This window comes from Endocarpon pusillum (genome assembly GCF_000464535.1).
Source record: "Endocarpon pusillum Z07020 unplaced genomic scaffold C739027, whole genome shotgun sequence".
Classification (NCBI taxonomy): Eukaryota; Fungi; Ascomycota; class Eurotiomycetes; order Verrucariales; family Verrucariaceae; genus Endocarpon; species Endocarpon pusillum.
Genome location: NW_006913605.1, coordinates 49,925 through 77,793, shown reverse-complemented (window position 1 = coordinate 77,793; position 27,869 = coordinate 49,925). Strand labels below are relative to the sequence as shown.

The window sequence follows — 27,869 nt, the reverse complement described above, 5'->3', positions numbered from 1 at the left end:
GAAAATGAATGATGTAGATTTGTAGTGGAGAAAGCTTCTTGATCGTGTTCCTCTTTTTCGGCGGCTCTGCCCTTGACATTACTAGCCCCGAGGTCTGATGTCACTGATGACCTTGGCAAAGCTGTCTCTTTTGGTTCAAGTGTGGTGATGACACTTGTGTAGCACCATTCGAGGTCGTTTTTATCCAGACTCGAGAGGATAATATTGATGTTGCGTTGAGCCTTCCATACTGCTATTATGTCAAATGCGAAGTCCGGGCAATCGACTGGAAACCAGGTCGCTTTTCCTACTGACCAGCTCTACGCTGCTGCCACAAACCACCTCAAAAGTGGCGATGGCGAACATTCACAAATGCAAAGGGCTCTGGAAGTGGGCTCGTACTTCCTCTCGGGATGCATGGCGTAGGAACTCCTCTGGCTGTGAAACTACCACAGGCAGGACTGACCTTCTTCTCTTAGGGTCAACCTATCACAATTCCTAGGCGCCCCCTTATATCTCATCAACGAAAACTGGTACAATGCTTGGATAGCATTAACCAAGAAATCTATCGGCCTCCTCATGACGACCCTGACCCAATACTGGGCTCCGACCGTTGTCAGAGTTAGCGGAGACAAGAGCGTCCGGGGTCAGTTGGTTCCGACGGCTAATGGAGGCTTGAGATGCCTCTTTCCCCAAAGAATGGTCCTTATTGCCAACCACCAGGTTTAACAGCTTTCACTTTCAGGAGAGAACGTGGGCTGATAGCTGTCAGATCTACACCGATTGGCTATACTTATGGTGGTTCGCATACTGCAATGGAATGCATGGGTCTATATTTATCGTTCTCAAGGAGTCGCTCAGAAATATTCCGATACTGGGCTGGGGTATGAGACTTTCACAATTCATATTTTTGAAACGGAACTGGGAGGAAGATAAACCACAAATGGCAAAACATTTTCAGAAATTGAACAAGCCGACCCTTCCAATGTGGTTGTTAATATTTCCGGAGGGTACAAACCTTGCTGAGTCCACGCGAGAGCGAAGCGCAAACTGGGCAAAGAAGAATGGAATCCAAGACATGCAACACACACTTCTTCCACGAAGTACGGGACTTCGGTTCAGTCTGCAACAGATGAAGGAAACCGTCAAATATGTCTACGATTGTACTATCGCTTATGAGGGTGTGCCGTATGTTATCGCTGTGTTCCATTGTTTGCGCTATTATACTGATGTGGTCTCCAGACGAGGACAGTATGCGCAAGATATATTTACCGTGAAAAGTGCCTACTTCGAGGGCCAGCCTCCGAAATCCGTTAACATGCATTGGCGACGTTTCCCACTATCTTCGATTCCTATAGACGACCCTGTAGCATTCGAAGTGTGGCTCAGAGCTCGGTGGATGGAAAAGGATGGTCTGATAGAGGCCTATTACCGTCATGGACGTTTTCCAGCCGACAGGGGTGCTCACAAGACTCGTGAAGGGAAGATCATTCGAGGTGCTGGGCATATTGAAACCGAAATCAAGTCCAATTACTGGTACGAATTCTTACAGGTTTTTGCTCCTGTCGGCGTACTGGCAATGGTTTTATACATGTTTTATAATGCACTTCCGACAACAGTCACAGAATCACTGAAGAGCCAGGATGTGCTCAAAAAGGCTGAGGAGTTGCAGAAGACGCAAATCAACGGTCAAAAGCAACCGCTCCTTACGCATCCAGTCAATCAAGTGGCCAAAGATCCAGATTCACTGCTCGGGAAGGCAGCGACGATTTACGCAGGTCTCTCGAAGAACCCAAGTGTTCAGAAGGTCGTCCGATTGCCTGAGCTCAGTGAGAAGGGTCTAAAGAACGAAATGAAGAGGCATCAGCCAGCTGTTGACACCATATTCACGCAGAAAAACGCACTTCAAGATATGAAAACCAAACTTCCATCGCGTCCTGCTCCTCAAGCCCCCAATCCAAATGTCAAACAGCCAACCAGCAAGTCAAGTAATGGAGGCCAAGCAAAAATAACCCAGCAAAGTCCGGTCCGGCGCACCAAAAATACACCAGCTCAGAAGTCAGGGTCTGTGCCTAAGTCTACCTTACAAAGACCACCTGGGGCAACGCCCCTTCCACCAAAGTCAGCGTCAACAAAAGTAGTGCTACCGAAGCAGACGACAAAGCAGCCATTGCCAGCAAAATTGGCAAATAACAAAATCCAGGTAGCGTCAACGTCAACGCCAGCACTCAAGCCTCCGTCTAAGCCAACAAACACTAGGCCTAAGGCGGCTTCAGATAACAAACCCAATGCAAAATGAAACAGCTTTGTGCAACGGTGTACCTACGCTTTACGATAGTCACAATTGGTGCGACCACATCGATCGTTAGTGGGTGATGCTCAAGCCTTAATCTGAGTGAGCTGGATCAACCGTAAGCCAGTTCCGACGGCTAGAAGGTCGCCACAGCTTCGTACATCTATGCTCTCCCAGAATTCGGGCTGGGAAAGAGCCCGAGCGGAGCACACTTTGGCAGCGAGACGCAGCTTCACAGGTGAGTATTGCAGACCTTTTTCAGCAGACTTTCACTCCTGAGCGATCTCGCTAAAGATCCTCTATCTGATTCCGCCGGGACAACGTCTATCAACAGTGTCGCTCAATGCGGTTCAATCAAGTTTACACTGTGATAGTGCTTGGGTGCAGCTACAACCAATGGGACGTTCGAGTGTAGATGGCTTATGTCTAGAAGTTGTAAAGCCTATAAGTAAGAGGAGTGGCCACGCTGGGCTTGTACAGTTACCTCCTCGGGAAGAGAAGGTCGAGAGAAAATGAGTGTGCTCATTATGGCTACGCAGCTATATCACTGTTTCTCTATCCACTCCGTACTAGATATCTTGATCAGCACATTTAGCAGATGTTAACCTCAAATAAAGCTGCTTTTGAGATGTCTTCTACCCAGCACTCAACAATTATGCATGTAAGATAGATCATCTACTTAACAAGAAAGGTGACAGCTCCGTTCTTTGAGAGAAATATCCTCGGACATCTACTTGAAACATCCGCCAAGCAAAAAAACATTGCAGCCTCACATGCAAGAACATCGACGACGCTAATTGAGGCCTTCTATGCCTCTATTCGAAAAAGGAGGTAACACAAATTCTTCCGCTTTCTGTTATCTTCCTCGAGCCATCTTCAAGGACTGTTCGTCTACCAAGATCTATAGGCAAATCTTGTTTCATTATTATACCATGACGAAATGTGTTATATGCTCAGTATATCCACCAAACCACGGTAAAATTTGACATTTATTTAATTGGTCCGCATTGGGACCAGGGTCCTTAGCGCCCGTAACCTTAACCTTAATTTCTGCGGTGCAACACCAGAGCTGTGGTAGCGCAGTAAGAATAGAGTACATATCAAGAACTCAATGACCCAAAAGCATCATCAAGAAGAGATATCAGGGCCTCTAGATACTATAGAAGCTGCTCCATTAGCTAAAGACCTGCCTCAGCCGAAGAGAGCTCGAATCCAGAGCCGAAAAGCCCTTGAAAATCAAGCTCAAAATCAGCCACTCGAAGTACCTTCCTCAAAGTCTACCACAGCTGCGGCACAGCCTATCCACATACCAAATTCGCCGATTCTGAGCTCCTCACGCTCGAGCGAAACGTACGAAAAACAGCGACAACCATCAAACAGTCAAAACAGAAAAGAAGGAGGAATGGCAGCAACAAGTTGAATCGGCTCGAAATAAGTCAGAAAAGCTACAGATTCTTCGCAAAGTCATTAGTCCTCCTCGCCCTTATCCTGAAAAGCTGAACATTCTGAAACTGCCTGCGTTAGGTCAAGTTTTATTGCCTCCTTATAAATGTATACTAATTGATTTATTTTATCGATTTATTTCGAAAGAGCTATTTACACAGATTATAATGCATACTAACAAATACGCTTTTAACAAATAATTAAAGGACTTTTAACAAACTTGACTAGTATAAAGAGATATAATAGCTATAGATATTAGAGGCTATATTAGTGCGATACTTCTAATTAGCGTTTAATTAGGTGGCAGAGACGTTAGATACTACTAGAATCAGAATAATAATTAGCTAACTTAGCTAATTACTAAATATATCTCTTAAGAGCGTTTCAAGCAGATTATAAGATATCTTAAGATTAATAAGCTAGTATAATAGCTCGAAACTAGAATAAGTCAATAGTCGGACTTGCTAGCATTCGATTTCGAAGCTTTGTGATGAAGAAGGGTTGAGCAGTTGCCTCGCCGAGCGCAGCAATCATATCTGCTCGTCGCGGATTCAGAAGACTGGCGACTGCAGAGCCAACGGCTAAAGCTGAGCGCTCGATGAAAGTGAGAGGGACATGGCTACTATATACTCCTTTATTAAACACAAGGGGTGTTACTAGTTAACCTATACAGAGGATCCGACAGAGTATCTATAGGGCTAGAAGTAGTAGCTTCCCTCTAGAGGAGATTATACTTCCTTAAAGAGGTCGTATTAATCTCCTATTCTATAGTACTTGTATAGGGAGCCACGTGCTGTACAGATGCCTCTATTAGCGGCATAATAGCTTAATAGTAAGAGTGCTGTATGTTATTATAGATATGTTATTAGCACTACTATCTAAGTGTATAACTAGTCTTATGTATTTTCTGCGCTATAGTAGAAGAGATACTCTATTTATTATACTACCCCCCCTTTAAAAAATTAATTGCCCTTAATTAAGAGCATAAGAAAGTAAGTTTACTTTTCCTAAATTTTGTTGCTAAGCCTAATAACTTCCTTATTAGGTTAGTCTAAAATTTGGCTATACATGTATAGCTAAATTTATTACGTGACATTTCTGTTAGATTTTCCTGTATTCAGCTTATAAGTTTAACTAATTAGGCGCTCTTTTTGTTAGGTGCCTTTCAAAATAGTCTCTGAGCAGGTCCTCAGAGTCCTTAAAGTTCGTGATAGGGTAGTAGGTCAGGTCCTCTAGCCAACCTACTTACTTGGCTCGTACCTTCAAGGCCTTGTTTACTTGCTTAATATTAACTATGTCCTTAATCTCTTACGCCTCCTCTCCTTCTGTTTTTACTAGCAGAGGCTGTAGATATTCCTGGCCTGACAGGGGATTAGCAGGGTCTTTAATAAGTAGTAATGCATAAAATACGTTATAAATCCGTATTAATAAAGGCAGCTCTAGACAAAAGCTCTGCCTAAGTCTCTTTATAACAGAGAATAGTCTAATCTATTTTAAATCTAGCTTCTTATAAGGTCTTATTATACTAATATTCTTTATTAATAGCTAGACCTTATCTCCTTTTTTAAAATTGATTTCCTAATAGTACTTATTTGCCTGCTCTTGCTATTACTCTTATATAATCTTTAAGTACCTTTATACTTACTTTTAAACCTTTTTTATTAGCTTTACTAGGTTCTTAGCCTTTCTTAAGATTATATATTTTTTTATTATCTTTATAAACTTAGGCTTATTTGTCAAATTTTACCGTGGTTTGGTGGATATCTCTTTCATGGTTTCTATGGCAGTGAGTAGATTACAATGCGGACTCTATTTGGAGGACTCTTGCTGCTGACGATGTCGTCCAGGAGAATTCTGGTGTTATCATTCGTTTGATGTCATCGACCCAGGGTCTTGAACTCAAGTTTATTTGACCTTGGCTTGTCGATCCAATTTTGACGGCTTTGGAAACAAGGATTGACTTGAGCTTACGTAGCACAAGAACAAATTAGTACTCGACATCTTCATGAGTCCAAAACCCCAAAGAAGCATCACGGAACCTCAAATATGACGCAAGGTTCAGTCGATCACCCCATCAGTCTTGCTCCATTTTCACGCACGGGTGGACAGGGGGCTGCCAACATTGACATCTCAGCTGGGCCAAAAAGCTGGTTTGCAAATACAAGGCAAATGAATAAGCTTCTGGACATGAGTTGGATAGTCATATAAGGGTAGGTTTGTGGTCTTGTCAGCCTCTTCACTTACTCTCACATCGTCCCCATAATCATAAGCATCAACAACCCAAGACTCCGAGTACCACCATGGCCTTCCTTCGATCTCGTCGAGCCCACCACGCAGCCCATACCACTGCTCCCACCTACACCACCCAGCCGACGTACACCCGCAAACCCTTTCTATTATCGTGCCTTACCCACCGCAAACCCCGTACTCATACCGCAACCACCACTTGTGCTACCCGCCGCTCCCGCCGCTCCCGCCGCTCCCATCACAGCCAGCCCGTAGCTACAACAGCTTCAATAGTGCCAGTCAATAACCAGCGCCGCAGACCGTCGCTGGGTGATAAGATCTCAGGTGCAATCATGAAGCTCAAAGGCAGTATCACGAACCGGCCAGGGCAGAAAGCTGCAGGGACAAGGAGAATACATGGCCCGGATGGACGAGGGACTAGGCGTGTTTACTGAAGTCGAGCACGGTTGTTACTTGACATAAGGCATTAAACTCTGGAGCTGTGATCGCCTTTGAGCATAGCAATGAAGTTTATGGGGGAAGGCGTTTTTTGTCGTAAAGATTTTGCTGAAGAAGATAACCATATACCATGGATTCGTATTCAGAATCGGTTCACGTGAACAAGAGAAGAAATAGTCATGTCTTGCAAGCATTGTCCTTGCCCTGGAATACATCCTTTCTCTAATACTAGTAGTATTAGAGATTAATGATAAAAAGTAGGACGAGGTTTGTAGACTTTGCGAGGTGGGAAGTACTACATTAATGTTACCTCTTGTTTATGATGTACTACAGCTCAGATTATTGTGTTCTGCCATGAATGCACCTGAAGACACATTTTGCACATCGAGAATTCCTACCAAGGACCGGAACTCTCTCCCACCCTCGATGGATCCATGTGGGCATAAAGACGCAAGCTGCTCAGGGGTACCCTATGCATACTTGCTATAGTACCTACTGGCCGAATTTACTGTAGTGCAACGGGCTGGCTGCGCCACTTCGGCCCCCATCTAGGTCAGCGATCTGATGGATTTTCTTCTCCGTCTCTCTACGCTGGATGCTCGAGACTTGAGGTCACCTCATGAGTGCAACTTTTGTGTACTCACCATTGCCTCAAGGATACATTCGTCTCCTGCAGGCGAAGCATCGCTGCAATGGAGCTGTCCTATATGAATTCCAAAGCAAGTTGCTTGACGAGAGTCTACGGTTTCGCGCCATTTCATACACCTGGGGCTCCCCAGCTTTGACCCAAAGTATCACGTGCAATGGGCAGAAACTGCTGATCACGCGCAGCGTCTTCGAGTTGCTCTCTTCGGCGGTCATATCAAGCTTATGTGACGAACTTCCTATTTGGATAGATGCCATATGTATCAATCAGCGCGACGATACGGAAAAAGCCCACCAAGTCCGAAATATGGATACTTTGTACAGCTTGGCTGAGGAGGTTATTCTGTGGCTTGGTCCGCCTAGCTCAGATAGCGATCTTGCCATGGACACAATTTGTGCCTTGTCTGAAAAGAAAGGCGTCATTTCGCGGAAGAATCTCTCACAATTTGCCAGGAGCGGAGAGGTATTAGAGAAGTGTGGTCTAGCCGGCGCAGGCGAAGAGGTACGATCTGCTCTTGGTTCACTCCTTTATCGGGAATGGTTTCGGCGTCTCTGGATCTTTCAGGAAGTTGTGCTAGCTCGAAAGGGCCAGATTGTTTGCGGTTCGAAAGTCCTCCCTTGGGACGACTTCTCCAGCGCTACATCCGCGCTGGCCAGGCTTCAGGTGCATCAGTTCTCGATAATCTATCCAGATGTCGTTGCTGGCTTGCGAGGTCTCGAAGCAATCCAGGAGATGGAAGCCGCGGCCGAAGCCAGAAAATACGAGGGCCGGGATCTGAATCCTGCGTTCTTGCTGGATCTCGCCCGGAGGAGGGCCGTAACGGAGCCACGGGACCGGGTGTATGGTATCCTTGGGCTAGCTTCACCGCGTCTGCGGGACAAGATCACTGTTGACTACTCACAGCGAGATCTAAGCGCGTTATATAGACTCTATGTTGAGTGTGGAAAAGCTTGCCTGGAAGAAGACACCTCACTTTCTGTGTTGTATATGCTCTCAGGGACAGAGAAAAACCCTGCTCTTCCTTCTTGGTGTCCGGACTTCGGAAGCCCACCAAGTCGCAATTTTTATATGTTCCCGGGCTGGAAAGCTGGCATACCAACTGCACCACTAGAAGAGGAGCTACCGAGTGCATGGTTTGAGCCAGAGGAAGACGATCTCTATGCCCCTGGATGCCGGGTAGATATTGTCGACCAGGTGGTGGACTCTACTTTCTGCTGGTCAAGCCTCGAACGAGATGCAGAGGAGTCAAGCACGGAAGACGCAGCGAGCAATCTCATCTGGGAGAGCGAGTGCCTTGCAATTTCAGGGCTGACCCCTGCGGAGCGAGACGAGGCACCACCACTCTCCTACCTCCTTACTCTTTGTGAAGGGTACCTGAGCAGCTTTGAGAACGATCCAGACATAATCCGTGAAGCATATCAACGCATCCGGTCCCTCTGGCGAAACGCGGGTCAGTCAATTCCACCCGAGGACGTCAAGCAACGTATTAGAACAGCAACATATGCTTTTCAATCTCGCCTGATGCACAACTGCTTGGGCCGCAAGTTCTTCACAAGTAATGCCGGCCGTATCGGGGTAGGTCCTCCAGAGACCCAGACCGGAGATCACGTATACATTCTATATGGCGCAGGGCCACTCTACTTGCTTCGCTTCACCGACGAGGCTTCTCGGGTCCTGGGCAACGTTTACATCCATGAACTTATGAACCTTGACGAAACTCCGGAAGAGGCCAAAGAGGAGAATGAAATAGTGGTTATAAATTGAAGAATGCCTGGTTCTTGGCGGACACGATTTACCCCCAGAAATCCGAACAATCACGCATCTACATATGCCTCCCCTAAAATATCACTCCAGATCTGAGCAGTTCTTTTTCACCTCACATCGCTCGCAAGCCCACCCCGTGACTATAAAGTATGGCATCATCGACTCAGAATATATTCTATCTCTTCAGAGACATCTAGCCCACGCCCCCACGACCACCGAATACGGTAACACATACACCATGGCATATCTACCCCTCTATACATATACATAGATACCCCGAACATACAATTCACCCCCCACCATTTCCGAACCACAAAGTCTACGAGTCAACGAGCCCTCGTTCCTCCTCCTCACCTCCAGTCTCGACGTGAGCGACACAGACATATGCCGAACGATATGCAAGAGAAGATCACCCTCAACGATGAAATGCCCAGGTCCCCCTCGGCAGACAGACACACCGTCCCACCGTTCGTCCCTCAGACGCAGTCACAGGACATTTGAAACCGGAGGCTGGCGTGAAGTAGTACCAGTACATCGCGTCCGGACCAGGGAGGAGGTCATGATTTGGTTTTATTCTAGAGTTTTATTCTAGATTGTTTCTCTTTTAAGCGTTTGGGCCTTGGCATTATTTCATCAGTCGCTTTTCTCTGATTGCTGGTCACTAAGCATATATCCAGTTCGGGGGAAAGGGGCCTTGATGCTCTAGTTGGGTGTCGCCTTGTTCACGAGTAGAACGATTATCGATGTACATGCTGCTATGGGATACTTGGTTTTGGACCTATTGCATTGTCTAGCGCATATGGGCGGGTCTGTAGAATTAGCTAAGTAATGAGCGCTTAATTTTGTGGGAAGAACCGTGTTGGGCGACTAGGTTGTCCCAGCGATCCTGGGCGGCATCCTACCTTTAACTAGTGGATGAATCTAAGACTACCAAAAGGGCGTGTTCATTGGTTTGAGTTATAAAGTATTCCCGGTTGAAATGGTGATGAGAGTAAGTTGCACGATCCAAAGGAGGACGCTTTTCTGATTGATGTTTGCATTGAAACTAGTTATTGTTGATACAATCAGGAGGCTGCAACAATTTATGCACCAAGTTGAGGAAGAGCTCCGATATCAACTAATCTAGCCTGGCTCAAATCGCGCATAAAGCGATAGCCAGCTCCTGCTTTCCCGTCCACCTCAAAGACTCCCGAGATCTAGGCTATCCATTTAGTCGAACGGGTTGGTTCTTGTGCCCCAGTAGGTGAGGAACATGCTCAGACCGACAGTCTCGAAGATACGGCTAACAACGGTGACGGCGATGGTGTCCATTGGGCGCTTCTCAGTAACAACTTGTGCGATAATCTAAACTGTAATTAGCGAGACTTCCAGGTTCAAGAAGAGAAGTACTTGACGTACACTTGGAGCAGAGCTGGCCATGAAGATCAAGCTTCCGAGGTAAGCGGCACCTTTGTAGCTCAGAGTGCCAGTGGCATTGATGAGAGCGCCAACACCATAAGTCTGAAGAGCAGATCCTGCAAGGGAAGAGCCCCAGCTGGCGGCTGCGGTGGCAGCTTCCTTTGACTTGAAAAATTCCTCGTTGGAGTTTGCGGCTTGAGCGCGGTGGTATGTGTCACCAAAGAGAGGGGCCAAGATAGCAAGGGATGCGGTGTGAGTGAAGATGGTGCCGAGGGCGATAGCCGATGGCTTGACAGGTGGGAGGTCTGAACGAGTGATTGCAGGTTAGCCGTGTCCTCTTGAGATATCTGCAGCGCCGAATAGTAGTAGATAAAGGATGGCAGAGGTCGAGTTAAGGTCTATTGACGTAACGCTGAGTCGCGAAGAAAACTTACAGTGGAGGGTGGCCATTGTATTGAGCTTGTGATAATTGGTGTGAGGTTGTGGGATGTATTCAAGATGGGAGGCTGTTTTGATGGATTGGAGCTGTCTCGGAGATGCAGTATGATGATGGTTTGAGTAGTAGAAGGGGAGGTGGTTGAGGTTTTTCAAGGGCAGTGGCAGGTGTGACCTCGCTTGGCTGGGACTAACCTTGCATGGCGCCTTGGCACAGCAAAGTGGCTTGACGTAGGAGCAAGGCAGGCAACAATGACGGCATCATCTCCTGAATTTATTCTACCACTACCATCGGAAGAGTTTTGCGCGCAGGTAACCCGTCAGGCGGCTGATATACACGCCATTTCTTCTCCTACCCGTTTGCATCTTCCCTGATACGGAAACAGAGTGCCCGAGCAACGCGCACCCCCGGTTCATAATACACAGTACAGTGTGGAGTTGCCATGATGTCATCGCTCCAGGACTGCCGCCCTGGAAACGACAGGCTGTAATTATTGCCGAGGATGTGCTAAGGCCAGCTTCAAATGCTTATGCTTCCTTTGTGGTACTACCAAGGGTCTTGCGTTGATATTCATAATGAGATCTAGCAGTTCACCTCATGCTGTTCTAGAGTACTGCTCCAGCGTACCCGGACTAATCACTCCAACCAATGGCGAGCTTGAACCCCAATGATTAGCTAATAGTGGTACCGCAACCGACAAGTGGAGCAGACCCGGAAATGTGACCTACACCATGCAACGGTGGCAGCGTTCAAGTAATGGCTGAGGAACATAGCTACCAGTTGTCCTTGACTGAACATGATCCGCTGCCTGGCCTTGAGTCTTTTGTGCCCGTGCGTGCTAGCAAACCTCCAAGTACCACTACAATATCGTTTAATGACCTTCTACAACCACCACTCCTGCTTCACGAAAATTTGAAACAAGGATGCGGCGGACAGCTGTGGCCTGCAGGTATGGTACTGGCGAGGTATATGCTGCACGCCCACCGCCATAACATTGCGGACAAGACAATGTAGGTGCGATATGCCGAAATCGGTAAACTTTGCATAGATGGTCGTGGTCCATATCCTACATTTCACTCTAACATTTCTTAGCATCGAGCTTGGGGCGGGAGGTGGGCTGGTCGGTCTGGCTGTCGCTCGAGGCTCTCAAATAACCAAGCCATTGATCATCACCGATCAGCTGCCTATGCTGGGCTTGATGCAACAGAACATTGCTTTGAACTCGCTAGAGAATAGGGTTATTGCTGGGAGACTGGACTGGGGCACCTCAATATCTCCTTCGCTCGAGGCACATTTCTCCACCCATGCATTACTGCCCGATGAGCGATTTCCCGACGTCGTCTTAGCCGCCGATTGCGTTTATTTCGAGCCCGCGTTCCCTCTTCTACTACAGACCATGCATCGATTGCTGGGACCGGAGACGTTGTGCTACTTCTGCTTCATGAAGAGAAGGAAAGCAGATTGGAGGTTTATCAGAGATATGAAGAAGCAATTTGAGGTGGTGGACGCCAAATATGACGACCAACACCAGGATAAAAGAGATGGCATATACCTGTATGAGGTCAGGAGAAAACCAAGATCAAATGCAGTGCAAAAGGAACTTCAGCGGAAGACAGGCTAGCCTCACTCGGAAGCTCAACTGCCCAAGTAAGAATCTTGGCATCTCAATTCTCGTCGATCGTTGTACAGGACAAGAAATATCCAGAACTTTGCCGCCACAATGACATGTGCCAGTAGACGGCAATGCATTTTACCTCCCTCACAGCTTGTACTCTGTGCTACGTGATTCCACCTCACTATGCCCCTTCCTCTTCTTGCCATCAATCTCTTCGACATCGCCTTTCTTGCCGATAACCTTGACACCGCCCTTCCGAAGCTCGTCCAGGATGGTTTTCTTTTCTTGAGCTTTCTCAGCATTTCTACCTCTTCTCTTCGGCTCCTGTTGCGATTTCACAGCTTCACTTCCCTTCTTCTTCTTCTTCGCCCTCTCCTTCTCCCTCCTTCGTCTCCGCAACTTCTCCTCTTTAGTCATCTCCTCCTTACTCCTCGCCATGCCACTCTTGCCCATGACCTCACCCCTCGCCTTCCCCTCCTCGCCAGGCGTATAAATCTCCTGTGGGGCCAACCGACTTTCCACTCCACCATCATCCGCAGCGCCAGGCCTAGCATCCTCCATACTGATGGTCGGCTTATCCCCTACCACCTGCACACTAATCTCCGCCCGCTTCGGCTTGAAATGTAAATTGCTCAACACATCAAGTTTCGCCGAGACATCCTTCCACAACCTCGCAATCTCAGCATGCTGCTTCTTGAGTGTCGCGGACCGCTTATCCACATACCCGGGATCCGTAGCTTTCAAATGCTCGGCCTCATACACATCCGCCAGCCCTTCGGCTTGAAATGTAAATTGCTCAACACATCAAGTTTCGCCGAGACATCCTTCCACAACCTCGCAATCTCAGCATGCTGCTTCTTGAGTGTCGCGGACCGCTTATCCACATACCCGGGATCCGTAGCTTTCAAATGCTCGGCCTCATACACATCCGCCAGCCCCTGACTCGGTCTCGTGTCATCAACCTCCACCCTCCCTCTCCTTGCAGAGCCAGACGCACCAAGAGCCTCTGGTCTTCGCCGCACAACCTCGTCGAACTCGCGAGCAACGATCCGTTGCTTGATTAACGCTTCAATTTCCTCTGACACTTCAGCCGTGATGACCGGCACAGGTTTCCCTGCTCGTTCGAATTCGAGGTCTTCTTCGATGAGGGAGTTGAGGGGCCGGTCGGCGGCGCGCGCTTCGCCGCTGAGGGTCCAGTCGCGTTTGGATATAGCGGCGGCTTCGAGGCGGCGGATCTCGGATAGGATTTTGGCGCGTTGTTTTTCATGGGTCGAAAGGTTTTTGGTGGAAGGTTTGATTGGTTGCTCGTCATCGTCGTCTTGGTCGGTTGAGGAGGCTTCGTCTTCGGAGTCGAGGAGATCACGACGTACGTCGGAGATGGCGCGCTGAATGTCATTGGCGATGACTTCTGGAGTTTCTCCGTCTGCGGCCGGACGAGGTGGAGGCTGGGTCTTGGGAAGGGCACGCATGCGCTTTGATTTGGAAGGCTTTTGGGCTGGTGGCTCGAAGAAGTCTGCGTATTTGATGTCATTGGTGTTTTCGAGCCCAGGCATACCGTCAGCCAGATCGAGGTTGTCTTCTTCTCCGTGTTCCTCTTCCGATATACCGTCCAGATCTGCATCGCCGAATGTAGGACCTTCGCCATCTTCGCCTTCGGTAGCGTTGTCTGCTTTGAGCTCCTTCTTTCCTGATGTGGAATGCAGAGGCGCTGCGAGAGGATCGGCGTCCCAATCAATCTCGTCTTCATCGCTAGGGTTATCCTCCTCTCCCATTGCATCCTGTTGCTCCAGGAATTGAGAATGCTTGTTGAAATCGTCGATTGAGAAGAAGCCATCGTTAAGGCCATTGGGATCTGGAACATAAACCTGTGGCGTTTCTTCTGTTTCAGAGTTCTCTTCTGCTGAATCTTGCATATCTCCGATATCATCGTCGTCTACCATGTCCTCGTCGTCCTCGGTGTGTATAGCCTCTTGTTGAATCTCCTCTCCGTCGTACAGCCCATGATCATCGTCAACATCACCTACGGTAGCAACATCTAGATCATCCTGAGGTTCATCCGAGACGGTATCTAACGCACCCTCATCAAATGGCACCATCTCCGTACCACCGTTCCCCTGCTGTGGCTTTCCAATGACGCCATCTGTGGTGTCTTGAGAGGTCTGAATGTTCTTCAAGTCTCTTTGTACCTCGTCTCGAGCTGCATCCAGTATTCTCTTGGCCTGCTCCCATATCTGACCAATCCCAAAACCATCGGTGTAGACTTCTCGTAGTTGCAAGACTTTGCCCACACTGTTCGCTTCGTAGTCCGACCTCTTACGCTTCTTTCTGTTTCCTCGTTTTCGTAATTCTTGAGCCTCGCTCACAGAAGAGGCAAGAGGGTCTAAGAATCTTTTGGCTGCAATGATGGCTGCCGCATGTAGGGCAGAGGTAGGCTGAAGGAAATTATGCGGAGATGTGGATAGGGCCGCAAGAATGTCTTGATGGGGATCGAAGTATGTATCACCATTGGTGATGGGGGCGATGGTAGCAGTCATCACGGATCAATTGGTCGCAGCATTTGATAAATGCGTTCGCGGTTCATGCGTTTAACTTGGATGCTTGATTGTGTATGAGAGGTCGATCGACTGTCGGGAAGAAAATATCTGTGCTTAGATCCTGGTTGCGGCGCACTATTATGTATTGGGTTGGCCTCTTAAGATATTCTCTTATGACACCCTTATGCGCATCCTTTTAGGGCGCCCTTCTAGGGCATCCTTCTGGGGCATCCTTTAATGGTATTTGATTAGAGCCTCCTTCTAGGGCAGTTTTTAGCGGCGCCCTACTGGGGCCTCCGGGCACTCTTCTGGACATTTTCTGGGACATTCTCTGAGGCATCCTCCTGGGGCATCCTCCTAGGACGCTCTCTTGGAGGCCCTTTGCTGTACGCTTAATAGTTACTATATGCTTGCCAGTCACCGTGCATTAATTTATAGAGCTCTTTAAAATGTATTCTCATAAACATCTCTTGTTAAGTGTATATCAGCTTAGGACCCAGTCTTTGATGACACTTGTGCAGCTATAAAGTAAGAGAGATGCTAGTATATTCTGTAAGAGCAGAGTTGAATGGCCACATGTAAGAGCGCTTAGAGATTTTGGCGTTCGAGAATTTCGATGTGAGGCTAACCCAATGATACCTAATCCGACATGGCTAATGCGCGTCATCTGTGGAGTGATCCACACCTTCAACCCTTCTCCACCTGGGTGGCTGGGATCGATTGGACAGAGTCCGTCTGTGCGCCCCATTGACAAGATCATCTACAGGAACCGTTGGACAATCTGGTTGATGTCGCGTGATATCCACATGGCAATTTCCTGAAATGTCCAGTTGGTTGACTCGAGCAGCCTTCATTGAATAGTATATCATATTGTCTTCGGTTCCTTCCCGCCATTCTAAGGGGGTTTGGACTTCAATTGCATCATAGTTTCCTCATTTGCCCCTCTTGGAACTTGCTACTCGGACGCGCAGATCGAATCTCCTCCACCTACCGAGACAAGCATTTCCAAGATAACTGCGCCCCGCCCGTTATCAAGAAACTTCTCCTCGGACCATTATGCGTATTTTCAATCTTTTGTTTAGATGCTATCGCGGCGTATGATAACCTTTGGCTCTCTTACCTTATCATTGCTTGAATCGTGATCCGTTGAGTCTAGCACAATCATGAAATTCGGCGAGACGCTCCGGCAGAGATCTATTCCTCAATGGGCCAATTGTTTGTTCTACCGATCTCCCTTTCCATGTTCCAAGTTATAACTGACCTTATCTAGACAATGTTGATTATGACGAAGTGAAGCATATGATCAAAGAAAGTACCGCTGGCGAAGGCACAACAAGCCCAGTTTCAATACCGGGCCAAGGAAAGGCAAATGAAGCCTGGGTCCAATTAGAGGACACGCTCTTCCCAGTTCTCTGCAGTCAATATGAACGGGTTAATTTGTTCACGAGAAGCAAGTATGGTGAGATGGAGCGTCGGATGGACTATATTGACCGACAGGCACGGCTCTTCACTCGGCAGAAGAACGCACAAGCCTCCCAGCCATTACAAAACACAAGAAGATATGCGAAATTAGTACAAGAAGCGGATAGTATTGGTGAAGACATCCAGTCGCTTTCTCGATATGTTAGCACGCAGAAGCAGGCCTTTAGAAAGCTTTTGAAGAAATATCGAAAATGGACTGGATCGTTGGCTCTGGAGTTACGGATGAACAATGAAATATTTAACCAACCAGGAAACGCTCTTAATTTGGACTTTGTGCCCTTGCTCGATCGTCTAGCTGGGGTCAGATCCTGCCTGACAGCATTGTCCCAGTCACGTGGCAATGCAACACCATCTGTGCACCCACACCGGAAGAGCTCAGCACTGGTCTCGCAGAAGCCAAGGCCAACTGCGTTACAACTGCACGAACGATTCCTAAATTCATCACCGCTAGAATTCGATGCTGCTTTCTCTGCCGTACCGCTAGGGGTGGCTGGTGGACGAGCTTGCTACTGGGTCCACAAGGACAATCTTGAGGAGGTGACTGTTCTGCTACGCCGATATATGAAAGACCGCAATGGGTCCAGTCCACACCTCGATAGAAGTGATCCCTGTCTTACCTCTCTGCCAACGGCACGCCGAGATAGCGCACAATCAGCATCTTCCAATGGTCGAACCCATATCGCAATGTTTGACAACTTACAAAGGTTTATTAAAGCGCACGGAGCTGTCACTGTAGGTCAGGCAGAGGATCTTGTTGGCTCTGTGTCTTCAATGTTGGCCATGAAAATTCTTTGGGCAAGTGATCCCGAAGCCATTTTGGTAAGCTCGGATTTATCGCCTTCGACTGTGCCAATCCAGCATCATTTAGATATCACCCACATCAAGAGAAAGGAACTCGTCAAGCTCTTTGAACCAGACGGACACTTTACGACTAAACATCAGAAGGGTTGCGCCACTGATTCATCAGTCCCCGATACCAGCTTGCAGAAACATCGTGACTGGCTTGCCCAGAACAGAGACATCAAGCCATTAGCTGAAGTACAATGCTTACGTTCTCGCTTTGCAGGTCTCAATAATACTAGTGAGGTCGGCACCTGGGCGTTGATGGATATGGACATCACAATGTCGTCTGTAGACGTGACGACGATCGGTAAGAACTTGTCTGGTGATGCTACTGGAGTACAGGGCTTTCCACATACCGTCTTAGAGCTCCGATGGGAGTTTTCGCGTACACCGGAGATCGTCCGAGCCCTAGACAGCACGCATCTTGTCGAGCGCATCAGAGGATTCTCCCTGGAAGCTCAGGCGATCACCACTATCTGCAAAGCTTCAGACATGCCATCACCCATGTGGCAGTCGTGGCTTGACCAAGACATACGAAAAGTGCCACCACTTCAGGCGAGATCAAACTTGCGGAAGAATGTTCCCAAAGCGTTGTCTTCGGCACCGTCATCTACCAGGGACGTCTTCTCGGCGGGGCCGATCGACTCGTCTGCAACCTCACTACAGGGCTCAAACAAAAGCACTCCACTTAGCAGCCCAGTTATTGGAAAGCAGGAGGTAGCCAAAACGCCACATCAATCTGAGAGAAAAGCAGCGCGGGGCAAGATGCGTCATAAAAGACAGCCTATTCGGCGATATTGGAATGAGTTTGACGACGGAGATGAAGCTCTTGAGGATCAAACCTATGCAATCTACGTCAATCCTGACGAGCACGTTTCCTTTCCTGGGGCAGAGACAGTCTCGAAGGCTTTCTCTTCCATGTATCAAAGCGTTGGTCGGACCAAAGGCCGCATCATGTCCTGGCTACCGATGCAATTCCGCAAGCACGATGGCGACGGTGACGGTGACGGTGACGGTGACGTTGAAGAGGGAGTGCGTCGGCCTCTGCTAGGCACTCGCAACAAAGACGTAGACTCTGACAATGACGACTCCTCAGACAGTGACCAGTCAGTCCCTGCCGCGAAAGCTTCGAAGACGCTTCGTTCCACTTTCTGTGCAACCGGGCCTGGAGCTCGCAGGACATTGCGCCTGCCGTTACGCCATACCACCCAGCGTCAACCAGTTCGCGCATCCCACGAAGGAGCTCTTTTCCGCACTTACATAGGCTGCTTCGCCATTGCCTTGGTTCTGCTAATCATGTCTGCCATCATGGATGCGACGGGCAGGCACAAAGCCAAAATGCAAGTTGAGGCTGGCATCATCGTAGGTGTGGTTGCTGCGCTTGGACTGGCGATCATTGCAATCAGTCTGATGATGAGCAGAGAGGAGAAATTGAGCAGGTTGCACCGGCTACTCGGAGGCAGTGCCTTTTTGGTGATATGTGCGGGAAGTGGATGGATGTTTGCTATCGTGGGAGGGAAACTATGAGTACTAACTAGTGTTTATTATGCGTGGAGCAAGCAAAACATCCTTCTATTGTATGACAGGCTGAAAGGTACAGGAGTGTTCCCAAGCTGCGACAGCACAATCCCAAGAGGGTGGTGGGAACATGGGTGGAGCTTTGGTCAGATTGGACAAACCATTCATATTTTGAATATGAAGTAAATAACTAGTTAGGTAGTTAGTGATGACACCCACACCCTCAGGCCTCAGCCTTACACTCACATCACTTGCGGGGTGTGGTACAATGGTTCACAACATCATGCAGATTTAGATCCCGCGAGCGCTAGGACAGGTACTGTGTACATGTATTGATACGAGTCGAGTCTTCGCATATCTTCTTCCACCTAACTACTGTGAGTAGCTAGGTAGCTAGGTAGCTTGGTCCTTCTGCACTCTTCGCCGGATCGCGTTGTTTGTTCCTTTCGGGGACAAAGCACCGTCACCCTTATTTAGTAATTTGGTGGAGGGTAACGTGCTAAGAGTACCAACTTCCGGTGACACAATGCTTCTTAATTGTTGCCCGGATCCCGTTTGAGCACCATCTTCAGTGAGCAGCCGAGCCGACTACAAGATATCAGTTGGCCTCCTCACCAAGCAGATTCCGGAATGGCACCCTCACAGCGGATCATAATCGACACAGACCCCGGCATCGACGACGTTTTCGCCATCCTCTTAGCGTTGTCAGCCAAGGCAGAAGAGCTGGAAGTCGTCCTAATATCTGTAACATTCGGTAACGTGGAAGTTCGTTCTTGTCTCAGAAATATCGTCGCCATCTTCCAGGTCCTCGAAAAAGAACTCAAATGGAGACGTGAAAATGGTAAACCCGAGGGCTTCGAGGGGATGACCAAGTACAAGCCCTTAGTGGCTGTTGGGGCCAACGGACCTCTACACGAGCAGCTCCTGATGGCTGATTACTTTCATGGTCCGGACGGTCTGGCTGGGATTCATGAGAGCCATCCCCATCTATCGCCTAAGGATACGTGGCAAAAGCTTTTTGAGAGACCGCCGCCAGATACGGTGATCTCGGAGGTCGTGGACGATCAAGAGTTGGCGGCAGAACAGTCATCTTTTCGACCATCGCTGGTGCCGGCCCATCAGGAGATTTTGCGTGTCTTGAGAGAGAACGAAGCGGATACGGTTACGGTGGTGGCGATTGGGCCATTGACGAATCTTGCTTTGGCTGCTGCCGAGGACACGGAGACTTTTCTGCGGGTGAGAGAGGTGGTCACGATGGGTGGAGCGATTGATCTGTGTGGGAATGTATGTCCAGCACTCTCGCCTCCCTAAGTCATAGTCGTCCATTCACTAACCATGACCTAAATAGGTGACACCTGTCGCAGAGTTCAACGTCTTCGCCGACTCGGTAGCCGCCGCTCGAATCTACGCCCTCACCTCTGCCAACCCGTCCTCCACCATGCCACCCACTCCCACCCACGTCGACCCATCATCTGTCCTCCCGCCCTACCCAACCACCCTCTCCCGCCCTCTGAAGCTAACCCTCTTCCCGCTCGATATAACCGAACTCCACACCCTCACCCGCGGCCTCTTCAACACCCTCACCCGACCCCTCATTCAATTGCCTAGCCCATCGCCGTTAGCAACCTGGCTAACCGCCTTCATGCAACCGATGTTCACTAAAATTGAATCTCTTCACCACACCTCCACCAACTCCTCCTACCAAACCGCATCTAGCGGAGACAGCAACGACAGTAATTCCGCGTCCCTCTCCCTCCACGACCCGCTCTGCATCTACTATATCCTCACTCACTCCTCCGCAAAATGGATGCGCAGCGCCCAAAGCCCCGAAGACATCCGCGTCGACACGACGGGCCAGTGGACGAGGGGCATGACGGTCGTGGATCGGAGGAGGAGCCGGAAGAGAAGAGGTAGCGAGGGAGCGAGATCCTATGATCTGGGCGATTGGCTAGGGTCTAACAGTGGGAATCGGGTAGTCAGGATGGTGGGAGGTCCGCGTCAAGGAGAAGAAGCATTCGGGAGAGAGATGTTGGAGAGGGTACTGGGGCTGGACAAGCAGTGACAGTCCTGCTAATTACTCAATCACCCACTTCCATCCAGGATATTCCCTACATCCGCACCCTCGGCTTCCCATACGTACGATCAAGTGACTCTGATCTCGACTGTCCAGAAAGCCTCGGATCCAGCGCCCATGCAATCGAAGCAGTCCGGCCCACCGTCATTGCGCTGGTCAGTGCGCAACGCCAATAACCTCATTGCTAGAAGGTGCGAGACTGCCAGATGAGGCACGACAGAGGTGTCAACGACGGCAGCAACAACAAAAACAACAACAATAGTCGCCGATCACGCGTGCCTTACGGCTCAAGTACCCAGACATGCAGATTCGAAAGACCGCACCGAGTCTCCAGGAGGCCAAATACAGTACCGCCGGACTCGTGTCCACGCATTCACATACACACCCTTTCCGACACAAGAGGGGAAGAGAGGGAAGGGGGGGGAATAAACCCATGAAAGATAGAGTGCAGATGGCCAGGGAGATAAAATCCAACTAACTACAGCCTCTCGATCAAGATCAAGCGGTACCATCTGGCCCAACCAGAGCAGCAGCCTCACTGCTGCTTAGACGTCGAGACGAAAAGAATACTCAGAAGGGTTTTTGCGATCTAGAGCTCTGGACTCAGGGGGAGGGAAGAGAGTGGAGTGGAGTGGAGTGGGGGTTGGCCACAACCCGGTATACCCATGGTTCCAGGTAATCATTTGATTCCCGTCTGGAAACCCCCCTATCGAAGATACATACAGTAGTAATTAACTAGTGATAGCAGGTATTTCCTCTACCGCGATTTCCGCCCTGTGTAAAACCGTGTTCTAAGTGTAACAGAACGGAAGCAGGCAGGACGCTTCTCTCTCTCACACACACACACACACGGTAGCCACAGGAGCCGAATCAGCTCAAAAAACCACAACCACAACCACAACCACCGCTCGGTCACTCGTCTATGATATCTATTACTGCTGAATTCGCCATCTCAGACAAAGCCTGCCCACTCTTCTCCAACCCATCCGCATCCGCATCCCCTTCCCCATCAACCACTCCATGGGCATCAGCGCTGGCGTCGGCATTCGCATTGACGTCGGCATTCGCATCCACAACAACACCAACATTCGCAGCGCTCTTCCTCAACCTCGCGGGCGTCTTATTCTTCGCCGTCGCGGCTTTCGCGGCACCAGACCCAGCAACCGCGTCGCCCAGCTGCGGCACCTCTCGGATCCAGCGGGCGATCGCCTCGGCCCTGTGCGTCGCGATGGGGTATTCCTTGCCCTCGTCCTGGGCCCAGCGTTTCGGCTTGTTCGCATCCAGCTTCTCCTTGGGCATCCCATCTGCATCTGCATCTGCATTCCCATTCACGCCTGCTTCCTCTTCCTCTTCTTGCTCCTCCACCTCCATCCTACCCCTCGCCTCCCAAGCCTTGACGCTTTTCCGAAAACTCTCCTCATCCAGCACCCGTTCATCAGCGAGCGCCTCTCTGAACGCCTCCATCCTGACCCTCTCCCTCCTCTCTTCCTTCGTCTCGCTCTTTCCCCTCCCCGGCTTCGCCGCCCCTCCCTCCTCGCCCTGCTGCGCAGCCAGCGGCGCCGGCTTACACAGCGCATCCCATGACACAGCTGACAGGCCGATCCAATTGCTGTTGGCGGCCTTGGGCGCGCGACGGAGGACCTCGACCCAATCCGCGCGCGCGGGCGAGCGCGCGGCCAGAAAAACGGGAAAGCCGTCGCTGAGGCGCGCGAGACGCGCAACCATGTGCGCGTGGCGGAGGAGTTCTTTGGGCGAGGTTTGCATCAGAGTGTGGCAGAGGAGGAGGGAGTGCAACGCGTCGGTGAGCAGGGGGTGGTAGGTTACTGTCTCAGCGGTGGAGGGGTCGTCCGCTAGGATGGGAGGAAGCGGTTGATATTGGCTTGGTTTGGCGAAGGCGGTGGAGGTGGAGGTTTCGATGGGGTAGGGTGGTAGTTCTGGGGGTGGGATGGCGGCGAAGAGTTCGTTGAGCGGGTAGACGCGCTTGCTGGGGAGCGGGAGTGGTTGAGATGGTCTGCGTGGAGGTGTGGCGAAATGGCCATCGTGCCGAATCAGGGCGGTTGATCTTGCGGTCATGGGAAATTCTGCCATTTCCAGCAGACGCTTCTGATGACCTCGTCTGCCATACCCGTTGGCGGCGGCGTTGACCTTATGGAGAAACGCTCTCGTGATCTCGGCGGGCTGGCCGGGAGTATAGTCAAAACGGCTGATGAATGCCAGGTAGTCTCGGAGAGCACGCTTTGCGTATGTCCGCACCGATTTGCGAGCTTCGAGACGTCGATGGTGCATTTCTCGGACCCTCTTCGTAGGAATAGACGACATCTCGGCTTCGCCACGGAGATCTGCGCAGCTGGCTCCATTGGTGGTAGATGTTCCAGACAAGGCCAACGCAATATTATCACACGCCATGGTAAGGAATGTGCCAGCTCGATGGAACAGCAACTGCCCTTCCAGGCTGCTTGGCTGATCTTTCTCGTCGACTTTCGCATCCGTCCGCTGTTCTCGTGCCGCCTCGCGAGCAAGCACAAGCTCTGTCTGCTCGTTCCGTCTTTCATGCTGTGTATTGTACAATCGGCACACGCGTAGTCCTTCTGTCAGATCCGTCGCAGCGCCCATAAAGTCCTCCTTGAATATCCTCGTCACTGCTCGCGTCCGGTAGGGTGCCCCATCGGTCGGACGCTGGCGGATGACCTTGTCCAACGGTGCCAGACTCGTACACTCTGCTAACGATCTGGAGGGGATTTTTTCGTGAAAGAAGTGCACGTAGGTTGCGTCGGCGTCGTCATTGTTCCGGGCCAGGACGTGTTTTGCCACTTCCTCCAAAGCAGACGCCGATTGCATGGTCGCCACACTGGCAGCGATCTCATCCAGATGATATGCATGCGATAGCTTCTGTGTGGCATGTTCCCGCATTCGGTGCTTTCTCTCTCGACTTAGCTTTGCATGCGCCCCACCACCTCCTCCTCCCCCCAGTCCCAGGGCTGCTGCACTCCCACCACCGTAGAGGCCATTACTCGCATTGTGAGAGTTGCACAGCGCGGAAGAAGTAGTCCCATTGGCGGCGCGGACGGTCAGATCTGTCGCGTCGTCGACCAGTCGGCGGATCTTGACCAGATCAAACAGGGTGGCAGGATCCACCAATTGGGGCCGAGGAAGGTAGAAATTGCTGAATGCAATGGTCTCGAGCACTTCTGGAGGCAGCTGGAGCCAGGGGCCATGGAAGGAGGAAATATATCGCCAGTGCCTGCGTGAGAGTCAATGCATTGGTTTTCGCGTCTGCCGACAAGCAATGAGTTACTATGCAGCATATGGGACGAGAGATGATGTACTTATTGCGACAAATTACCAGGGTGGGGGTTGATGGTTCTGCAGCTCTGGGTTGTGGTGGAATTGCGGGTGAGATCAACTTGTTGGCCGGAGCTGTCTGCTCTGCTGGACTGGAGTGCCCATTGGGTCCGTTGTGCCCATCGTCGGTGCCGACGTCAGCTACAGAAGCTTTGGTTGCCTTCTTCCGTGCCATCTGTGAACTGAGCTTTTTCAACTGGAAGAAGTCGACGCGTTGGTACACTACTCGAATGATTCTCTGGAGCACAGAGTGGCATCAGGTCGAAAGAGAGACTTGAAAGAGAGACTTCGCTGCTTACACCCTAATGAGAAGATGAGAACCGCGAAACATGGTGTAAGATTGGTAGATGAGAGTCTGCCATTAAGTTACTGGTAAGACGGCTTGTGAATAGATAGCGTCCGGTTGCATTCTGGTGTCGGATTCGCTGTCAATGGGTCGTGCAGGCAATCCTTCAGTCCAGATCCAGAGCAGATGGAGCTATGGCCGTGCGCCACCGAAATGAGCTTTCTGGATGCTATCCTTCCTACATATGTATAACCATAAGAATAAGATCGATAAAACCCTGGTCTGCTACCAGATAGATAGGAATCCTAAAATCAGGGGATGTCAAGCACAGCTTGGTAGATTCTTGTCATCTGCCTGAAGTGCTAATGGTTATCCATAGCATGATCGTCCTTTTCTAACCTCCGTATAGCTCGACCCTACTCGGACATGTCAAAGCTCGCCCGGACTTGCAGGTGCTAAACGCCGTGGGATGCTACCAGGCCATGCAAGAAATTTCCTATATCAACCTCCCGCGCTCAAAGCTAAACAAGCATCCACAGCCAGACCAACCCTAGATGGCACATCAGCAAGGAGTAGCATGAGAGAGAAGTCCTGCGACTGACCGTCCTTCTTTTAGCCTGACCACGTCCTCAATCACGTCTTTGTCCAGATTAGGAAACATGCTGTAGAGTGTCCTACTCACATCATTAGCACGCGGTGAGTGAACAACCCGGGCCACACGTACTCGACGACGTTCCGATGCTCTGCTCGTTGTATCCTTCGAGCCTCGGCTGCCTCGGCGCTGGCTTGTCTTGCGGCAGCTTCTTGAGCATCAACTTTCACATCGGTCTTATACTCGTCATCCCTGTCCCTTGCCTGCTCGCCTGACCGTCGCTGCTCTCCGCTTGATCTGGGAGGTTGAAAGAGTGAAGGAGAGAGTCGTGGTGTGAACTCCGGCTGCGGTGGTGAGATCCGACCACTGCGGGCTTGGGAAGCACTGCCCTCGTCGGAGAATATACGACCAATGGTCGAGAGTGGCTTCTGAATGGTTCGGAGAAGTCCTGCGACGGCGTCGTTGTCGTCAAACCCACTGTCTGTGCTATCAAACAAGGGGCGACTCGACCTTTTTCCAGGAGACGACTTGCTTGCATCCATCGAGGTGCGTGGTGTCACTTCCGGCTCGCTCAAAGTCGACTTGTCTGAAACAATGTGGCTCAGTGAGCGTGTTTCCGTCTCTCGGTTCTTTTCTGCAATGGCAGAGACCGCGAGCTCGACGTTGCGTTCGAACTCTGCGTCGCTGACAGAAAGCGACGTTCGGTCTAAAGTCTCGATGAATTGGATGGCCCCGGACAGTGAAGACAGATAATAGCCAGCCTCGCCTCCTAATTTGTCCTGATTGCGAAAGCGTAAGATGTACTGGATGTTGGAGACGAGGTGGTCCGGATGTGCTTGCAGGACCACATAAATGAGAAGGGGCACAAAAGAATCTGCAGAGGTATCTGCAGACTTGGAACTCTTCAACAATCCAACGATGACTTTACAGCAATTGAGCACACAGATAACCTTGTCTCGCGGCGCACGGTATCCCTTGATTTTCAATAATTCTTGCTGCGCCAGCTTGAGGAAGCGTTCACCACCAGGTCCAACTGAAGGAATATCCAGATGCTCCTCCTTGACCCAGCCGTAGATCCTGACTTTCTGGGCTAAAATCTCATCTCGCTCGACATCCTCCTGATGCTGTCCCCGTCGTCCTGGACCAAGTATTTTGTCCTGATCCTTCCTTCTTCCCTTACCTCTTACAGGTTGAGGTGGAGGAGGGATGGCGGGCGAGAAAGTTTGCGTGTAGAGTCTATTCATGACCAGTTTCTCCATTCCTTCTTTTGCATTGTCGAATTCGGCATCGGAAACATCCCGCCATACATCACACAGCGCCATCTTATTGGCAATGAACGTCAGAAAGTCGCCAATGATCTTTACTTGCTCATGCACCATCCATTGCTTCTTCCCAAATTCATTGAGAAAAGACCGCAGGAATTTAGCCACCGGATCTGCTGACTTGTGTCGAAGCTGTTCCAGGAATCTGTGAAAATCGAATGGTAAATCCGGTTCCGGTTCTGGAAGGGGCGGACCTGACAATAATGAAGGCGAAGTGGGCTTGCTTGATCGAGTCGGGCTTAGCGGTGTCGAGTCGGATTTGGGAGGTACAGGTGGGCTGGGTAAATCCTTCTCAGAGCTGATCACGGAAGTCGATATCGTAGGTCGCAGATGTTCCAAGCTGGATCTTCGAGGAGGAAATTGGCCGGAATCGTTGGAGATAGGACTGGCCATCTCGATTCGGGGTGACATTATCTTATCTTTGCCGGAGGCTCCACCATCGCCTGTGAACTGTTCCATTATGCTCTGAATCTCCGATTGAGAGTCCTTGTCTACCGCGACCTCTGGAGGAAGCGAGGCTTTGTTGGCGTCAAAGTCTTCCTCAGTTGAATTCCTCCTATATTGTGGATCTTTCTCGTCGTACTCTCCATCATCTGAATGTTGACGGGAAACTGGTCGAGAGACCTGTGGTGTTTTGGGTGTAGGATCGAGATAAGCCACATCTTTCTCTGGCGGTGGAGGAGGGGTTGGCGGAAGATGCTTCAGAGCCGCAGTTTGCGCTGAGTTCCGAGAGTCTGCTGTCAACGAGAGATTCTGCATCCTTTGGCTTGTCTCCACTGTGCAGCCCTCATCTTCAATGTTTTGCTCAGTGCTATTGATCGGTCTCGACAGGGCTCGCGGTGAGGTCGAGCCTTCCGAAGATCTCTTCGACTCTCTCAGGTTCTCGGATCTTGCAGAATGTGTTGATGACTCGTTCACGATCGTGGCCGGATCGGCTAGCCTTTCAGTTGCAGTAGTCGAGGAAGCTTGCTCGTCCGGTGACGTGCCAGTACAAGTTTCCGACGGTAAGGCATGATTTGGACCTCTAGCATTTTCAGCAGTGGACATTAGCTGCCTTGCAGCTTGATTGGGATATTCTGTGACAGAAGCTTGATTCTCCCTACGAATGCACAATCATCTTTCCCAGTCAAGGTGTGAATTGATGAACGAGTAGGATAGCCAACGGAACGAAGACAGCGAGGAAGGAGGAGTTGTGGACTTGATCCGAACTGCTCTCACTCTAACGTAAACAGTGGTGTTGGGATACTCACAGCTCCTGGCCGGCAGAACCCCGGCATTCTGGCAATTCGGCGAACGATCGCCTGCCTAAACTAACTTAGTTAGTAGTGACATCAGTGTCAGATTATCAGCCTCGTGACATGGAGTTTTAGGGACCATCTACCACTTCGGGACCCAGTTGGACCCCGGGTGACACCAGAGCTAAGTTAATGGTCACAAGCTAGAAATACTATCCATGCTTCTATGGAGTCCTTCACCCAACAATGTGCGGCATCTATTGCTCCATCAGCTTCGGAAGCCCCATTCATAGCAACAGGGAGACGCAGGAATTGCTCGAAGCTCGTGGACCTGATAGCACGCAAGCGGTTTCCATCTCGTTGAAGACTCCAAATCCGACCC

At 50.1% G+C, this 27,869-nt stretch overlaps 9 protein-coding genes across 9 annotated transcripts; 5 read left to right on the top strand and 4 right to left on the bottom strand.

Annotated features, from left to right (window-relative positions):
• Window positions 1-237: 237 nt before the first annotated feature.
• Window positions 238-2,278, top strand: EPUS_06199 (uncharacterized protein; the record flags this gene model as incomplete). The annotated part of the gene is made up of 4 exons (XM_007789316.1): window positions 238-401; window positions 459-702; window positions 752-1,167; window positions 1,222-2,278. The coding sequence occupies 4 exons, from the start codon at window positions 238-240 to the stop codon at window positions 2,276-2,278; spliced, it is 1,881 nt and encodes a 626-aa protein (XP_007787506.1).
• Window positions 2,279-7,019: 4,741 nt separating this feature from the next.
• Window positions 7,020-8,810, top strand: EPUS_06198 (uncharacterized protein; the record flags this gene model as incomplete). The annotated part of the gene is made up of 1 exon (XM_007789315.1): window positions 7,020-8,810. One exon carries the CDS (start codon window positions 7,020-7,022, stop codon window positions 8,808-8,810), a length of 1,791 nt encoding a protein of 596 aa, XP_007787505.1.
• A 1,209-nt stretch (window positions 8,811-10,019) lies between these two features.
• EPUS_06197 (uncharacterized protein) lies at window positions 10,020-10,658 on the bottom strand (the record flags this gene model as incomplete). Its single annotated transcript, XM_007789314.1, has 3 exons — window positions 10,020-10,154; window positions 10,209-10,513; window positions 10,643-10,658. The coding sequence occupies 3 exons, from the start codon at window positions 10,656-10,658 to the stop codon at window positions 10,020-10,022; spliced, it is 456 nt and encodes a 151-aa protein (XP_007787504.1).
• A 742-nt stretch (window positions 10,659-11,400) lies between these two features.
• Window positions 11,401-12,265, top strand: EPUS_06196 (uncharacterized protein; the record flags this gene model as incomplete). Its single annotated transcript, XM_007789313.1, has 2 exons — window positions 11,401-11,654; window positions 11,737-12,265. 2 exons carry the CDS (start codon window positions 11,401-11,403, stop codon window positions 12,263-12,265), a joined length of 783 nt encoding a protein of 260 aa, XP_007787503.1.
• Window positions 12,266-12,403: 138 nt separating this feature from the next.
• Window positions 12,404-14,793, bottom strand: EPUS_06195 (uncharacterized protein; the record flags this gene model as incomplete). The annotated part of the gene is made up of 2 exons (XM_007789312.1): window positions 12,404-13,012; window positions 13,063-14,793. The coding sequence occupies 2 exons, from the start codon at window positions 14,791-14,793 to the stop codon at window positions 12,404-12,406; spliced, it is 2,340 nt and encodes a 779-aa protein (XP_007787502.1).
• Window positions 14,794-15,956: 1,163 nt separating this feature from the next.
• Window positions 15,957-18,645, top strand: EPUS_06194 (uncharacterized protein; the record flags this gene model as incomplete). The annotated part of the gene is made up of 2 exons (XM_007789311.1): window positions 15,957-16,008; window positions 16,064-18,645. The coding sequence occupies 2 exons, from the start codon at window positions 15,957-15,959 to the stop codon at window positions 18,643-18,645; spliced, it is 2,634 nt and encodes an 877-aa protein (XP_007787501.1).
• Window positions 18,646-19,266: 621 nt separating this feature from the next.
• Window positions 19,267-20,886, top strand: EPUS_06193 (uncharacterized protein; the record flags this gene model as incomplete). Its single annotated transcript, XM_007789310.1, has 3 exons — window positions 19,267-19,920; window positions 19,985-20,674; window positions 20,737-20,886. 3 exons carry the CDS (start codon window positions 19,267-19,269, stop codon window positions 20,884-20,886), a joined length of 1,494 nt encoding a protein of 497 aa, XP_007787500.1.
• A 736-nt stretch (window positions 20,887-21,622) lies between these two features.
• Window positions 21,623-24,227, bottom strand: EPUS_06192 (uncharacterized protein; the record flags this gene model as incomplete). The annotated part of the gene is made up of 2 exons (XM_007789309.1): window positions 21,623-23,951; window positions 24,037-24,227. 2 exons carry the CDS (start codon window positions 24,225-24,227, stop codon window positions 21,623-21,625), a joined length of 2,520 nt encoding a protein of 839 aa, XP_007787499.1.
• Window positions 24,228-24,839: 612 nt separating this feature from the next.
• On the bottom strand, window positions 24,840-27,299 carry EPUS_06191 (uncharacterized protein; the record flags this gene model as incomplete). The annotated part of the gene is made up of 3 exons (XM_007789308.1): window positions 24,840-24,888; window positions 24,941-25,012; window positions 25,063-27,299. The coding sequence occupies 3 exons, from the start codon at window positions 27,297-27,299 to the stop codon at window positions 24,840-24,842; spliced, it is 2,358 nt and encodes a 785-aa protein (XP_007787498.1).
• Window positions 27,300-27,869: the final 570 nt, after the last annotated feature.